The 17,495-nt window shown below is 42.4% G+C and overlaps 1 protein-coding gene across 1 annotated transcript in view; it reads right to left on the bottom strand.

Moving 5' to 3' along the window:
* col24a1 (collagen type XXIV alpha 1) overlaps positions 1–17,495 on the bottom strand; it is a 116,576-nt gene that overhangs the window by 76,962 nt on the left and 22,119 nt on the right. Inside the window, exons 4-5 of the mRNA XM_033621642.2 lie at positions 12,669–12,722; positions 9,877–9,930 (exon numbers count right to left, since the gene is read on the bottom strand). Coding sequence (XP_033477533.2) covers positions 9,877–9,930; positions 12,669–12,722 — 108 coding nt within the window. The remainder of the gene's footprint in view (positions 1–9,876; positions 9,931–12,668; positions 12,723–17,495) is intronic.

Here is a 17,495-nt window from a genome sequence, read left to right on the forward strand (position 1 = left end):
GAAGTCTGGCAAAAAGTTGTTCTCGCGATATTTCGGCCGCGCTTTGGGAAGCAGAGATAAATGGTAAACACACGGTAAGGTAAGACAACAACTCTGAAGACCACCTAAATGTGGAATGTTAGTATATAGGCTTTCCACATCGAGAGCCGATGGCCGCCCTTATTTATTTGAGCCAGAATACACTGACGAAGAGCTTCGTGAAATTGAAGAACGGAGGAGGAGAGAGAGAGAGAGGCACAACAGGTAACTGTTAACGTTAGAGGACGACAGAGGAGGAATGGCTGCTGGAAGGATTTAGCTCTGGAGGTCGGTGGTGCAACGTTACCTGTGAATGCTGTACCCCAGTGCCCACAGAAGAGAAATACCTCTGTTGCAAGGAATGGGACCGGTTGCAGCCTTAGCTAAATGGTAAACAACAAACATGGCAGCACACCGGTAAGGTAAGACAACATGTTTATATGTCGTTTCTATATGTTCTCTGACATTTATCCTAACGATATGAGACAGTCTTTGTGGAGAAAAAGCTTGTTTAGTGGACTAACTTTGCACTTGAAAGGATGCCCGTTCAATTAAGTTTTAACAGGTCTGACGCTACGGCTGTATCAAGGCTAACGGCTAACATGCTAACTATTTTTTCTATGTCACTAGTGACTTGAAACAAATTTAGGACGATAGGAGACGGGTTGAAATAAACCGAAATTTCCCTTTAAGTGCATTTCCACAAAATAGAAATATTACATTTCAACAGCCAGAGGTCTCTGGGCTTTTCTTCTCAAACTGATGTGGATTAGGGTCATAAAATCCTTTTTGCTGTAATACATCTAAAAATAAAGTTTAAACTCAAAAATTACTCCAGATAGTGCTTCACATAAAGAGGTGTTATGGTATGCCAAAAAAGCAATGTTATGCCTGGTTCACTACATGATATCAGCCTGATAATAGCCCAACGCAGCAACGTACAGTGTCTGCTCGGATCATGAACGAATTTCATTCTGCAGGGAAACATGTGTCCTTACTGTGCATATGACAATAAACACTTTGAATCATGAATCCATATGTTTCATGAAGACCCTATGTGCGCTCAAAGCTGTGGCACAAGTTACGCACCGAAATCTGGCGGAAGAAAAATAATAATAAGACAAAAAACTAAGTATGAGGAATAACAAGTGTGTTCCTGTATGTGCTGTGCACATCAGGCACAAAAAATAAAATGAATCATCATGACTATCATTTATCATAATTTGTCCGCACATATCCCACATCTGCATACATATATGAGATAGTTTACCGCATCCAAAAAATGTGTCAGGGCACAACAGTAATTGAGCTCAGCTGGAACCTCATCAAGGGACACTCCACCCGCTACTCTATATAAAGGCGTTGCCACATCACACGTGTGAGATACCATGGCTGCTTTACAGCATCTTCCCATCGCTAACCAACAACGTCGCCGTGTATATGTAAATGCATTTGTGCGTCAGCACTTCAGCCCACTCGACGTGCTGTCAGACCGGGCTGTCCAGATGAAGTACCAGCTGCCCCGTGCTGAGATACAACGCCTCATAAACTAGTGTCTCCACACATCCTGAGGGCAACCCGGTGCAATTTCGCCCTCAACCTGGAGGTGCAGTGCCTGGCTGCGATGCGTTTTTATGCAGTGGGGAGCTTCCTGGAAGTGGTGGGAGACGGCACCGGCCTCAGCAAGGCGTCTGTGTTATTTTGTTTAAATATAATACATTTCCTCATGATTCTCTTACCAAGACTACTGCTTATTTAGTTGTAGTCTTGTTTTTATCATGAAAATAGGTCATTAACAAATATTTATCGTCTTAGTTTTTCATTAGAATTATTAGAACACACTTACACACAAGCAGCAGGGAATTAGTGCGTGACTTACAGTATGCGCTGATTAAGTGGTGGGTGATCGATTTGCCTGACATCGATTGATTTAGTTTCAGCACCACAGTAGTGGCCAGCTCCTGTAAAGAGCTTCTTAAAGATCTTAAGAGCAACCCTAAGAAGGGCATTAAGGACGCACCTAGGAAACACTCGTATCTTAGCGACCCTTCTTACCAAAGACGTTCTTAACTGTGCTCTTAAGTCTTAAGATCGCTCTTAACTGGGAAACACGGCCAATCGTACGTACACGATAATCCATCGTTTCATCTCTGGGACACCTCCCGACGTTCTGACAGAAAGTCTAGCATGTTTGATTTTCTTTTTGTCATTCACGATTTCTCCCGTCACAGCCATCACTTTGACCAATAAGAACACAGTGCGATCTGCTGCCGTAGACAACTGTGAGTCAACAACACCCCAGCCATTTAGGTATTTCCAGCAGGGATGTTACAACACAGAGTAAAAAAGGAAAAAATGATGGTGTGAAACAGCAGAGGCACTTTATCAACCCACAGAGTACTGTCATTAGCATCAAGCTGGCAAACAATGTTACTTCTTCATAATGGAGACGGACATAAAGTAAGAAAATTACAAAATAGTGGCGGGCCTTTTACTCACCACAACTGCAGAGGCTACCAGCCTCATTTGAAACAGACTACATTATAAACGGCCCGTTATTTATTATTCCCTCTGTATCTTGATATTTTTACTTTTTATCTGGTCCCATTTGCCTTGATAAAGTTAATGCATCGTGCCGTCATTTCAAACTCAACACTTCCTGTAGCTGTATAAAAAATAAAAGTCCATTTTAACTTTGATTAAGAGAATCTCTTTGTTTTCTAACTAGGTCCTTATTCTGAAACATTTGCAGGAACTTGTCGTGGAGGATTCAGTGACTTGCATGTTTATATACGGTGCTTCAAATGTGGCTCCTGCCATCTGCTGGCACTTTTTACGTTACTACAACAACATTTCGGCTGGCACACGAACAGACACAGTGACTGAAATAATAGTAATAGATAGAAATAGCACAAGAATAACCCGATGAGATCACACACGTTGTGAAAGACGACCGGGGATAACTGGTGTGGACCACTGTGTAGTCTGTCAGCCAAGTCACGGCACCATTTTATGACTGCACAATTGCCTACTGTGACACAGTGACCGTTAGAAGGGACAGAAATGTTGTGCAGTGTGAACCAGGCATTAGGAGATGTCCAGCACAACACCTTAATGCTTAGCAGCCAAGAAAATGCTTTGTTTGTACAAAGCATGTCAAAAATTGTGCTCATCAGGGGCATAAATGAACAGAAATAAAAATGAGTTTTGATAATAACAAAACCCATTAAACTACCATCAACCAATACACTATAACCTGTCCATACCCGGGGATGTGTTATGTATAGAGGAATAAGAAATCAAAAACCGTATATTAGAGGAGATGCAAAATCAGAGCACTGTAAATGCACTGTGTAATAAATATTAATGTAAGAAAAACAATGCACACTGTATTTAGAAACATGCTTTATGGCAAAATACATGGAGCATAGTTTTGGCTGGCGGCATGGAGGCAAGCACGTGCGCCATGCGCGGGCACACAGGTACACACATACAGGTTTCGATCCGCAAGTGATGGAGATAAAGGCTTCCCAGCCAAACTGTGGTCCCAGCGTGCATGCGCAGCTCGCGCTGCTAAAGGTGCTCACAGTATGAATGGGTAGTGGACAAAAACACGAATATGAACAGTAGAAATGTGGGAAAAATGCAAAAACGGCATCGTGGCTGTCTGCACATGACCAAGATGAAAGCCTATGTGCAAGTTCAGAGAAGTAGGTCAAAGCAGTGAGGAGGAAAACGGATGATGACGGACGGACAGACGGATGGAGGGATGGACGGAGGGAGGGACAGAGGTTTCTCCATTTAATAGTAGGATATCTTCACTGATTGTTAAGAAATGTGTGCATGTGATGGGGTCAGGGTGGCCCTCTGAATACAAACCACAATAACAAAGATTTTCAGCTTTGAGGTGCTAAGCCATTGTTTGACACCTTAGATCCGTAAATTCTCCTCAGAGGATTTTGAGCATCATATTTTCATAGTTTTGACTGACAGCCAATGAGGCGTAAAAAAAGCTTGGCGGTGGGAGAGCGGAAATTCTACCACAGCATAAAACCAGGCTTCCTTTATGTTTGAGACAAAAGTCAGCAATGCATGAAGCAGACTGAAATGCTCTTCTTAAGACCTGCAAGCACATCGTCATAACATTTTAGACTGTGCTTAAAACACACGTCAACTAAGCTCAGCATCAGGGACTATATTCCTCTGTATTTGTCCTAGAAACCAAACACATTTCAACAGGGGATCTTTTCCCAAACTGAGACAAAGAGTCTCTCAATCTCTATTCCGCCTCCACAAAGGGGGTTGGGGTGGAGAATGACTCACCGACATGTCACTACGGTATTAGATACGCCGATTTTGGTTCTGTGTGTGTGTGTACACACAAATGTCGTTGTACACGCTGAAAGAACAGAGCAAGCAGGTGGCCCCATATTTCATAATAACCAATCGACACCCTCAGCCAAAGGTGCCCAGTGTCCCAGCAAGGTCAGAGGTGACATAGAATAAATCCATCTATCTCCCTGTGCAGAACATTCCTCTCTTTATGTGTTTGGGGTGAGGTTGACAGAGAGATCATAATTCATGAAAACAACTTTCATAAATTTGTCTTGTCTTTAGCAGTATACATACTAACTACAATTCCACGTGAGGAGCTAACCACTTTCACATCATAAGAAAAAAGGAGGGGAGGGTGGACCATCCACTTATCCTTTGTTTCTGCTTCTATAGCATGACTGTTCTCCCACTGACTGCATGGTGTATGCAGCCACTCTGTGGTAGCCAGTCAGGACCACAATCACCACAGCCATCTGCACGGAGCTGCCCACATCCTTGCTCAGTTTTACCAATGTATCCTTTACATCTGGTCCCATGCTGGGAAAAGCTTAGCAGAGATTTGACTTTCTGTCTTTATTTTTCATTTTATATGAAGTCAGTTTCATGTCTAATGAGCCAGGACTAGCACAATCATGCCCTGTGGTGAAAACCCGGGTTACTATGATCTAGGCGATGGGGTATGTCATTTAGGGAACAACCACGCTTGTCCTCTCAAGTCTTTCCCACTACACTGTGACAACACACTGGCTCATTATTATCACTCTTTCCTACATCTGGCTGTCTGGTTTAACCCCACTTGCACATGCTCTGGGCAGCAGAGATTGGCTCTTTAGGGAACAACACGTCATTTTCTGCTATAATTGTTGCCATTTGATAAAAAACGTTAACTACAGCAGATTAGACTTGAGCAGTTGGGCAGTTTAGTGACTTGGGGACATCAATACAACAGTGTCTTGTAGGGCAAGCAACATGAGCTGCAGAGGTCTCCTGATGAGATCTACCAACCAACCCGAAGTGAGCCTGGGACATGCACAGTATGGGTTAGGGTTTTATTCGGGCCTATGATATTTAGTATACTTCATGTAAACATTAGCTGTTAGTGACCATGATTTCAATATTTAACTTTAAATGATACACTGAATACAACAAATGTAGGTAATTCTGTCATCACATACACCGAACTGCTCTGCATCTGACCCCTTCAGCCCCCTCTCCCTCCTGAATTACACATAAACACACATGTGCAAGGGTCCATGTCATTGGTCCGACAGCCCATTGGTTCGACATCCCATTAGTCCGACTGTCCGCGGTGCTGAACGGCTCGCGGCGGGCGTATGGTGCGCCACGACCGGCTCTGGGTCAGCTGGGAAAGGCTTGAGGCGAAGCAGGCTCACGGCTTATGTGTTTGTCACTTTCGTTTTCATTTTAACCCACACCATGATCTTTTCCTGACCCTAATCAAGTGGTTTTTGTGCCTAAACCTAACTAGACCTTAACCACAGGGCATCATGATGATTTTGGAACGGACTTCGGAACAATGGGTTTAATATGGTCAGAACAATGGGATGTCGAACCAATGGGCTGTCGGACCAATGGGCAGTTCCCCATGTGCAACAGGAGTGAGCAACATGTCCCAGCCTGTCAGCTAGCATCAGCTAACTGTTGTCACTGTCTTTTGATGGTTTTTCATGGAGCAGTGTTTCCCATTAATTAACGAAACTATGGCGGCCCGCCATAGTTTAATTTGACCCGCCATAGTTTCTAAATAAAAGATTTAGGCTGCCGAAAGTATTGACTTCTCATGATATAAATAATATCTCGAACGCCGTAGCGTTTTGTGCCGATGTGCTCAGGCTGTCAGATCCAGCGCTCGACAGCACGAGCGTTTCACTCGACTAAAAATACGTGTGTGTGAACTGTAAAAAATATTTAGGGGCACATGTGCGCATAAAAAAAAAATCAGCCGAAGCAGCCTATATTTTTGTCAATAAAAATATATGATAATCTAACCGCAAATGTTGGAGGAACTCCAGCCGCCTTCCCTCTTCCCTCTTCCCCGTTTGACACGGTTATGGGCGGTTTTCCAAGCCACTGTCGGCACAATGAATATAAGTCCCACTGTTGGCTGGGTGGAAATAAGTCAAAGGGCTCTAGTTTCCCGGCGCAGCACAGAGTGGTGAACCCCACACAGAGCTAGTTTCGAGCAGCGCACCCCGAGGCACGCTCAGTTTGGTAGTTTGGCAGACCGAGGTGTGCTGAGATGGGTTTGGTGGCGCAGCAGGGGGAGGTGTCGACAGATCCAGCTTGGTGCAGTGACAGTTTCGTGCCAAAAGGCTTCCCCGAAGGTGCGCTAAAAGCTCGCCATCTGAAACCAGGTCTACTGTCAGCGCAGATGGAGCGCAGCCGGTGTAAGCTGAAGTTTGGTTGACCGGCGGACAGTGCGCACACGTCACCAAAACCTCACAGGCAGGTTTCCAGAATATCAGGCACATTAACGATGCAATAAATAGCCACAAAACCACTATTCAATGCAACTATCTGCAATCAGCACATAAATGTATCTCTGTATCGACTGTCCCGTCACATCTGATGTCAGATCAAAGGGGATTGGCACCGCTTGGCACGTTTGGCACGCATAATGGACACCCAACCTGATTTGATTAAACAGCTACAAACTAATGAGTTCACATCCCTCTCAGCCAACCACAAACAGCCACAGCATCAGATAGGGAGTATATATTCAGCATCTGTCATCTTAGAAAAGCCAAAAGAAAAGAAACAGACTGCGAGAGAGAAAGAGTGCGCGCGCACAAGAGAAACGCAACATTGATTTACAACTGTGGTGACCTCCTCCCAGGCTACCTTTGCATCATCAGCCTGTGGAGGTCTGCTCGCAGTTCCATATATTCGGACACTGACACCAAAACATCAGGTTCCTCCTGGGAGAAGTTTGGCCATCTGACGCTGCTGCTCTCTTCTGCAATGGCGAATTGAGTAAACTCTCATTACACCTTCGTGCGGCGCATTTAAGGGCAAGGAGAGGGGCTCATTTAATTGGTGTGATGTGTGTAAAACCCACTCCACGCCTTCTCTCCTCCCTCTTTCTGACTTGCGCAGGTAGGAGGGACGGAGGTGTGACAGACGAGTAGCTGCGCCAGCGCGCACGGTGTGCCAAACTTGCAAAATCCGCCTGGCCACACCCAGTTGGTGAAGCGCAGGTGCGCTGCGCCCCCGCCTCGCCCGGTCTGCGAAACTAGAGCCCTAAGTGTGGAGAAGAGGGACCGGGAAAAGTGGCGGACCTCCGGGGAAGCCTGCTCCATTCTCCCCGCAGTTAGGGGTCTCTACCCCCCCACCCCCCACCACCCCCCCATAGTTTCCCAAAATCCTGTGGGAAACACTGTGGAGAGTATAACTAGTAAAATATGTAGGGAATAATTTAACAGTCCCCAATATGTCTTGTTTTTGAGTCCTTTCCTTTGTGGAATTAGCAGAGATTTGAAAAAAACTTTATGAAATAGCTTTTACCATGTTGTTTTTCTGACAACAAAAAAGTGTTAGTAAAAAAGTATTAGTTTTTATTTACTTACTATCTTTTAACTGTTAATTGATATGGTTGTTCTTGAGTATGCAGTGGGCTACAAAATGCTTGTGTGGATGTGATGACTGACTAACAGTAAATGGAAAATGCATTACTGCTATGTACTCTTTAAATTGCTTTTTAGTATACAAAAATATATATACAAAACAGTGAAGAAACATATGCGTGTGCAGGCAGACAATAATATGGCTGTAAACAGATGATGTTTCACCCGCCCAGGAGAAGAGATGGCTCTCGGTTACAAATGACAAAAACAGACAGTTTGATCAAAAGGAGTCAAAGGCTTGGCAGCAAGCTGAAAACATTGATTTCCTGTAGTAACCACATTGCCATCTAAGGCTTGTGGCTCCATTTCTAGCTGGTGATTGGCAGGCCAGCATGTACAATGACAGTACACTTCCTCAGGCAGTAGGGAGAGCTCAGACCTGTCATCCCCTTCTTTGAAATCTTCATTTTACTGTACAATAATGACTCCCAAATCCAACCAACCATGCCATTATAAACAATGGTGCTATCACATTTATCACCACTTCTTAGGCGGGAAATTATAGGTTATGAAAGTACATGACTTTGAAGACTCTGACTTTGGGTGCAGACTTCCACAATGTTCAATCAACCATTTGGTTTCCCCATGCCCCAAGTGTTTTGAGTGACTGGCAGTGTTATGATTTTCTTGAATTTCACAACAGAATCCTTTGTCTCTGCAGTTCAAATTCCATGTAAGCAGAATACATATAGAGCCCTAAATTAAAAGAATACATGACCATGGAATTTCCCATGTCTTTAGGCATGCAGTATTGCAAGCATATGCACATTTGTTTCTCAATTTATCACATTAGAAAGGGCTAAAAAGCTACATTCTCTAGTAGACTTGCACCGATTTATCGGCAGTGCTCGGAATCGGGCCAGTTTTCACGTGATCGGCCATGACCTGCAACCGGCCGGTCAGTCTAAAATATGCGGATTTAAAACGCCGGTCAAATTCCCACCGCGTGGCATGATTGACATCGCTTATAGCAGCGCACACACACGCACAAGTGCAGCTCAGGCTTGAGCAATGTGAGGAAGGAGACCTCAGGGACACACTGGTTTGGGTAGGACAACTGTGGAGTAAATGATGCCGGCCAGAGAATCAGGGTCAAGAGGATACTTTAATTTTCAATGCAGGAGGTTCACAAGTGTTGCATGACTGTGTGTGGTTCTGAAATAAACAAAAGGAAAAATAGCTTTACACTCAATTCTTACTAATATGCATATACAATCTGTAAACATGGGCTTCTTCTCACCTTAATCATTCATGCACACACATCAAAAGAGAGAAGGAGAAAGTTGTTAATTGTCCGTGTTAAACTTAAAGGAGCGGAGCTCTCGCTGCCGCACTGTGCCGCTTGAAACTAACGAGGAGCGTGTCCGCGTGCCGAAAATGCACGTGTCCGCGTCCGCACACTTACTGACGGGAGTGTTCTCACGGGAGCGGCAGCCTGTTCAAATGCGCACCAAATATGAATGTTCCACGGCAGCCTGTTCAAATGTGAACCTTTTTTCTCGTTGTTAAAATAAGAATGTCGGCCAAAATCGGAATCGGCCATCCAAACACTCTGCAAATCGGAAATCAGTATAGGCCCAAAAAATTGTAATCGGTGCAAGTCTATTCTCTAGCCAAGTTCATCATGGTAACATATGAGGAATTTCACTGTAACATTTTAACTAGCACCTTTACAAAGTTTTATTCCAACATTGGTTTCCATAAACTACAATCCAACAAAGACTCTGTAAACATTTATATGTTATTCATGTCTACAAATGCTAATTTGTCCGTTCTGTGTTGATAATCATCCATATCAAGCCCCCCCCCCCCCCAAAACCCTGTCCGGCACTCTCAGGGAACTGTTAATGTCTCCCTTACATGGATGAAGGTCACTAACCTTAGGCCCAGGTGGTCCAGGCTGTCCTGGGCTTCCATGTGGACCGGTGGGACCCTGGAAAAAATGCAAACAGAGAGAGAGAGAACAATAATAAATAACTGGGCACTGTTGACAACAACAGAGAAAGACAGAAAGAAAATCAAGGTTTTCTTTATTATTAATTAGTGTTCTCTAGAATTTGCGATTACTGTGACTTGTTTTTGAACCACGCTTGATATCTTACAATCTGGAATTTCACAAAGTCTGGCATGACCAATCACGGAAGCTCTACTACAACCACCTCTGTCGGGGTCCAGAGACAGACTGATCATCTGAATTCCTTGAAAAACACAGGTATGCAATGAATGTACTACCACACATGCACACTTGCACCTAGAACTGGATGTGCACGTTCATATGCACACACACAGACACCATAAATACACTACATTCCTGCACATCTGTACCCCTGCTGCTTGCAGACCACACTTTCTCTGCACTCCAGCCAAGAGCCAGGAAGAAGGCTCTCCCTCTATCTGTCTTATGCTCTCTCATCCTCATTTTTAATGTCAGTAATCTGGGCCTGGTTTCTACAAGAGAATGCAGAAAATTAAAGAAAAAGTCATTATTTAGTTGAATGTTTTGGTAAAGTGTGACGAGTGTGTTAATTCATAAATTATACACTTTACTTCTCAAAGACAAAATTAACCCATGTCTATGGGCAATTTTGTGATGTTATATGTAGTTGGTCAGCAATTACTCAACAGTGAAAAAAGGTTGGAAATCAGCAATACAAAAATTCACTGCAGGCTTTTCCTTGATAAAATACTTGATTACTGTATCAATCACCGACTCAACACTTAAACAGTCTCCCCTTCAGAGACTGTTTAGAATAAAAGAACCTTTGAAGTAAATTTGCCTGTTTCCATGACAAACCGTGAAGCCTGGTTCAAAGGCTCATACTCTGATAACGTTAACAATTAGAGGCAGAAAAATAAATCTGCTGCTCTGTGCTGAGACAGCAGACACGACCACAGTATTGCACGCTGCCCTCAGCTTCCCACCACATAATGATTCCAAGCCTCCCTCTGTCTCCACTTTATGACTTAGCCTATGGGGTTAAGAGTATGTTCTGTATCAGCTCTGTGCTTTCCAAGGCATGTTTCACTGTCTGCCACCTCTCTCTGTCTGCCAGCCTGTCTTCCTGTCTATCTGCTTTCTAGTGTGCCTGTCACACTCTGTTATAATACAGCAGAGCATAAGGCCGCATTCAAAACAACTTCAATTTGAATGCAGCCTGTCTGTTAATGCCGTTGGGTGCCAACACAGGGGGCTACAACAAAACAAAGCAGGTTCATCTAGCAAAAACTTGGAACCCAGCTCAACTCAACACGCCCCCACCAACACAACCCCCTGCACTGTTTACAGGGAAAAGAAGCAAAAAGGAAAATGCTACATCTGTTTGTTACTTTGAGCTAATGTAGACAGTGAACGATGAATTCACAAAGACAACCACACACATTTACATACAATATACAAGGAGAGAAACAACTCTGCTTATGCACATAAACATATACTAACCACATTTTCCTGTGTTAATAAGTAATGGCTCGTCATGATCATCATTCTGACACTTGAGAGTCATTGTTTGATGTGGTGTAAAAGCAGGTTTTCAAAAAGTAATCAGGCAACGGGTTACTTTTATTGCATGTTGTTGTCAATAAACACTGACAAACTGTAGATATTTACATTCCCTGGATTAAATTACCCATGAAGGCATTGCTGTGCAGGGTACAGCTTCTACAAAGACCAAGAGTGAACTATTTATACACCTTTGCTCTTACACATACCGCTTCCATTTAGTTAAAATGTGTCTTGTTCTGTTTAAAGATGCCTCCAGGGCCTGTGGCATGATCGCAGCATTGCATCATGACAGCCTTGGCAGTTGCATACAGTGTAGTCTCAAGATCAGAGTGGAAATGCATTCTGTGCCGCTGAAGCTGCGGCTCATTGCAGCTGGTTTCATCTGGAACAGTTTGGTTACTCAACCTCAGTGCTCTAAAGGTGCGGACAAGTAAACAACATTGCCTGCATCCTCAAAGCGAACTAGCTAATTGCTATGAGCCTTTACAAAGCAAGGCTTGTTCCTGAGTTTAATCACGCTAACCACAAACACGTCTGTCAGTGCCTTTTTCCCGACAGTTGCAGCTGGATTGTGATGGTAAATACAGGCAAATCGCATGTGGCCAGTGCCTGCAGACTGCCATAACAACAGATGAAAAGAAAAAAGCCTTCAGTTAATGCGTTAGTGCTGATGATTAGCAAGTTTAGTGCCTTAAAGGCCAATAAACCTGACCTTAACCTCTTTTTAGTGGTGCAGAGATAAAACCACAGTACGTTCTGTGCTAATGATGGCCCCTGAAGAGTGGCGAGCATCTCAACAGATGTTTTAATAGACTAAATCCAAACAAAATAGCACTTTTTGTACACTGTTCTTTTTTTCTGTTTCCCTTTAAAGATTTTCCACAAGGTATTGATGTTCATGTTATCTGGGATCAGTCCATCAACTAAAATTATATGTACAGATAGAGAGACTACACCATATAAAGGAGTTTTCCACTGCATGTAGAAATAAAAGGCATCTTTTAATTAAAAGATAAAATGACAAACAGTAATTTTATGGGTAAAGTATTCCTATAATTGTATGCCACTATCACATACAGTGAGATGGGCAGACTGATTCTCCTGATCAAGAGAACAATTACTTTACAGAATGCTCCTTGTGTATTATCACCTTTGCGCACGTTACTCACCCGAGAACCTCTTTTTCCTGGAGGACCAGGTAAACCAGGGGGACCAGGAGGACCCTAAATCAGAGAGACAGAGGGACAGGGAGAGAAAGAAGGGAATGTTGTAGAGAGAGAGAGGGGGAGTGAGACAGAGAGGGAGTGAAGGGGAAAAAGAGAGAGATAGAGTAGGTTAATGGCAAGCAATAACATGCAGTTCACTGTCCAGGCCTCCGCAATGATGAGTATGTGCTATATTTATGTAAGAGTTATGAAGTTCAAAGACAGGAGCCAAGTGTTTTCAACTAAGAGCTCTATTAGGAATCCCTGAGCAGAAGGGTCGAGTTACATTCTAAAGATGAGACGGACACCACCAGCCTTTGGTCAGCCATTGGGATTAACATAATCCTCCGTCATGAAAAAACGTAGCATGAAACTTATGGAACAACTGCATGTCATGTTCTAGTAGATGTAAAATTTGAAAAACCAATTACTAATAATATTCATTTATCAACCAGCTCTAACTACTGCCACTCAATACAAAAACGCAAAAATATTGAGTCAGATCTTGGAGATTAGGCCTGTAGAACTAGATGGCTTTAAGTGGCTGATTGCCAAAATCTAGTCAAAGAGAAATAACCAAAAAAGAATAAAGTTCAGAAAAATTTGGTACCACTTGGTGGAGGGCATTAGCTAATGCACTGAATTCATTTGAGGTGCAAACTGAGTGAGAGATACTTACATTATCTCTCACATTTCTTTGGAACCAAACCAGGCTGAGGCTCCACTTGATTTGTTAAAAACACTTGTGATATTGTGTTTTTATAGGGTGTGAGACTAAATTTCCATTTTTAGTGGCACATTGAAAATTCTTAAGGATCGTAGAATATCAACCTTCTCTGCAACATGTAAACACTGCCTTTGGGGGTAAAGAAGATTTTTGTATTGGATATTTCATGTGTAAGTCCATACTTCTGATTAATTGTAATTGCTGCCAACATATTTTGTCAAACAGTTCCTTAACAATGCACGGGTGTGTCAGTACTGATCTGTAGTGAAAACATGCATCTTTGTTACATAATGCGTTGGTCTCCTCCAAAATTAGTTAGACAACAGAAGACAATAATATCTGGACACTCAAAGGGCATGAGAACAAACAAAGCAACAAATAGATCACTGAAGTTTTTCAAAGAACAGTCAGCTGCCTTCACTGAAATGTGCAAATTATTGCTGAAGGGGATTTTAAATAAAATGAATGATGAAAATCAGGACAATCTCGGTCAAGAGTAAATTCATTCGCTTGAGAGTAGGGATGCACCAATCCAATACTGGTATTGAATATCAGGCCTAACACAAACAGCTGGATGGGGTATCAGTGACAATGGGGTTCATCTGTTCAATTCAATTAGGCTATATGTTTATGTGTGATTACACTTGCACGTACTGCCTCACGCCAGCAGACTGGTTAGCTGAGCTAACTACAAACATTTCAGCTGTTTGGAGGTACAGTATTTCATGCCTGCTACACCAGCAAGTTGTATGGCAACTTGGAATATCTGTAAAGTCAAGCCACCTTGCACAATTTATTTCAATAATAAATAACAATTGAGTACATTAATATCTATGTTTGGATTTGTTACATTTTGTTTTACAGTTAGAAAAGTTATGTTCAAGTCAAGCCCGATGTTTCCCTACACATAAAAGTGAACCCAGTCACTTCCACATACATTGAGGCATACAGCTTATCATTTTAACACTGGTACTGGATACTCTGTATCGGCCGAAACCCAAAGCCTAGGTATCTGTATCAGGACTGAAAAAAATCGGATCAGTGCATCCTACTTGAAAAGAGAGATTTATTGGTGATTACCCACTTAAACAGCAATTTCCACCACTGGATAACATTAAGGAGTCAGGAGGAAATCCCCTTCTGGTCAAGGAATCTATTTATTCCTTGGGCTGTTCTGCTATTCCCCAATGCCATTCCCCTAAAAAAACAATCCCACTATAAAGTACAACATTTACACTTTTAGAAGAAAACAGGCATAGTTCTGTTATTTAGTATTTTGAATTGTTGCTATAGCAAGAGATTATAATGGGGTGCTCTGCAGCATCCTTATCCCCTGTAAGAGCAGTAGATGGGCAAAGTGGGAGATATGAATAGAGAAACAGCTGTTTGTTCCTCTAGACTCCCACACACAGACACATGGAAACTGTGAGCACACCACCGCCTTCGCCACAACAACAGGGCCTAAAGAAACCAAGGCACTCATGCAACAAAATGATAATATTCACATGCTTCCTCTTTGTTGCCAAGATGAAGGTCAAATCTTTCCCAATGGACTCAATTCCAGAAGTCCATTTTCTGTAAAGCTGTAGGGCAGAATGAATCATCTTTTGAACTCTGAACATTGTGTGACATTTACTTGAGCTGAATAGCTCCTGTATTGTCACCCTACATGCCGTCAGTAGACAAGCTGCCTCCTGTAGGTCGCTTAAAGTCCCCCTCAACTCAAAAATGTATTTTTCTTATTTTTATGACCCTTATAATGTCTGACCTTGACTATGTTGACTTGTATTTGTGCAAAGAGAGGTGTTTTACATTCTTTCATTGAGGGTGGTGATGTCTGGGCATTTCCCTAAAATCTGAGATTCAAAAATACGCCAGGCAAACTAGAATAGGTACATCACTAATACGAAAGCCACTCTCTGTCTTATACAGGAGACACATAATGGGAGAACAGACTTTGACACAACACCAGCAAACAAGCCTGAAACCTCCAGCACTGAGTGACTTGTCAGTACAGAGAGCAGAGATAGCATGAGCATAGTGAAAGTTTTGACAGCAAAAATTGTAGAGTGTGTTGTTTCCAAATATAAAACTGACCCTGGCGATTCCTTCCACTACCTACCAAATACCCCATCGTAGCAGATATTATTATATGTTTCACAAACATCAATGCTGAGTCAGCCACTGCCAGCTAGCCTATAAGCTAACCAACAACATAAACAAGAGATGCTGACTACATTTAACATTCTGATTCGTCTGCTAGCCGCCGATTTTGGTGCATAACAGAATCCTCATGTGAGTCTGGGTCTGACTGAAGCTCAAACATATATGGCTGAATCTCTCCAATGTTTCCTCTAAGGCTAACAGCTCTTTCATTGGTCAACGTAAGCAGCGCTGGGGAAAGCAGAAAGTGACAGTGAAACTTACCGCAAGTAATTTCTCAATGCTTCTGGCCCCTTTTACCTAGGCCTACACATGGGATTTTCAACACAGCAGTGGAAGATGCAGGGTTATCCAGAGAAAAAGGTTTAACCTGGCTCAAGTTCTCACCCCCCATCAAACTGTGTATTGGTTAATTACCTTATAACACAACCAGCATAACATAATGATTTTTACTTTGATAACTTTGCAGGGCTGTAGAATTTGCCTCGTAGTATCTTGAGTGTTTTGGCATCTGTCAAACATTCAGACTCATTAATGTATTACTCAAACTGTACTCCTAGATCATATTTCATGCTCTCAGTGCCTGCAGCAACAAATCCACACAAACTAAGCACCATGTCTATTTTAACACAGATTGCTATTTTTGATCTGAACCCCCATTTATCCCTCACATTCTGGCATAGCTGAGCTGATAGTGAATTTTGACTTTTGGTCTGTGTTTTTAAGATTGCAAAATAAATGCCAGCAATATGTACACAAGTTATGTATAAGCTTCAGTTTTAAAGAACAACCATGCTCAATCATGTTATGTAACAGTTAAGTGGATATACATTTTGTCTATGGAGCAACAGCAGCACAGTCAAATTTAAGACCCATCAGAGGACAACTCAAAATAAAATATCTGACAATAATATCCACTTTACTGACAACCTACTAAATTAGCACTTCTGCTGTAGTACGTAACTTCTAGTTGGGTGCTAAAACACAAATTATGATCACGGAACATCTACTGAGACCAGAAGCAGCCCATATACATGCCACTACTGCTTATGTAAAACTGTGAAATACTTCCCCTGAGGAAGTAAAACAGCTTGATTTGAAGTTTAAAGCTACAGTCTGTAACTTTAATAAAAATAACTTCTGGCCATATTTGCTGAAACTTTCACTACATCCACAGTATTAGATGACAGATATTGTGTGAACAAAAACCACTTCCCTTCTACTCCTCCTCATCCTCTTTCTTTTCCAGTTGCCTCTACTGGCATTCCCATGAATCTACCACAGTACACTGAAAACAACCAATCAGAGCCGAAAAGCCTCTAATGCAGCTGTCAATCATGACAACCAGTGCTCTTAAACTGAGGTCAAACTGTCAAACTGATAAAAAGTTCGGTGACTTGGCCAACATGTTGTAAATAGGCACCAAGCACTGTCCACTGGCCAGACCGACTTTTAATTTTACAGTTGAAAAATACGGTAAAATATATTTCTGAAAACATCTGAGGCGAGAAATATGCAGTTACAATATCTTGATTCATATTTGACAACTGCTACCTAGTTTAACAGTTTGAACGCAGTTCACAAGCAGCTATTGACATAAGAGCTGCGTTAGAGACTCCACACCTCTGATTGGTTCTTTATGTTCACATTTAGTTTGGCCATTAGAGGCAACATGAAAAGACAGAAGAATATGATTGTTTCACAGATCATCTGTCTAATGTACTCCTGTGTGTATGTAACAACTTTTTTTTTGTCTTTTGTTTTTTAAGTAACCAACTGTAGCTTTAAAAGAGGCAACAGCACATACTGAGCCACTGACCTTCAGCTGACCCAGCATTCAACGCATGTCTGCATCAGTGGTTCAAGCAGCCAAGGCATACACACAGTTAAAGATAACAGCT

This window comes from Epinephelus lanceolatus, chromosome 6, assembly GCF_041903045.1.
Source record: "Epinephelus lanceolatus isolate andai-2023 chromosome 6, ASM4190304v1, whole genome shotgun sequence".
NCBI lineage: Eukaryota > Metazoa > Chordata > Actinopteri > Perciformes > Serranidae > Epinephelus > Epinephelus lanceolatus.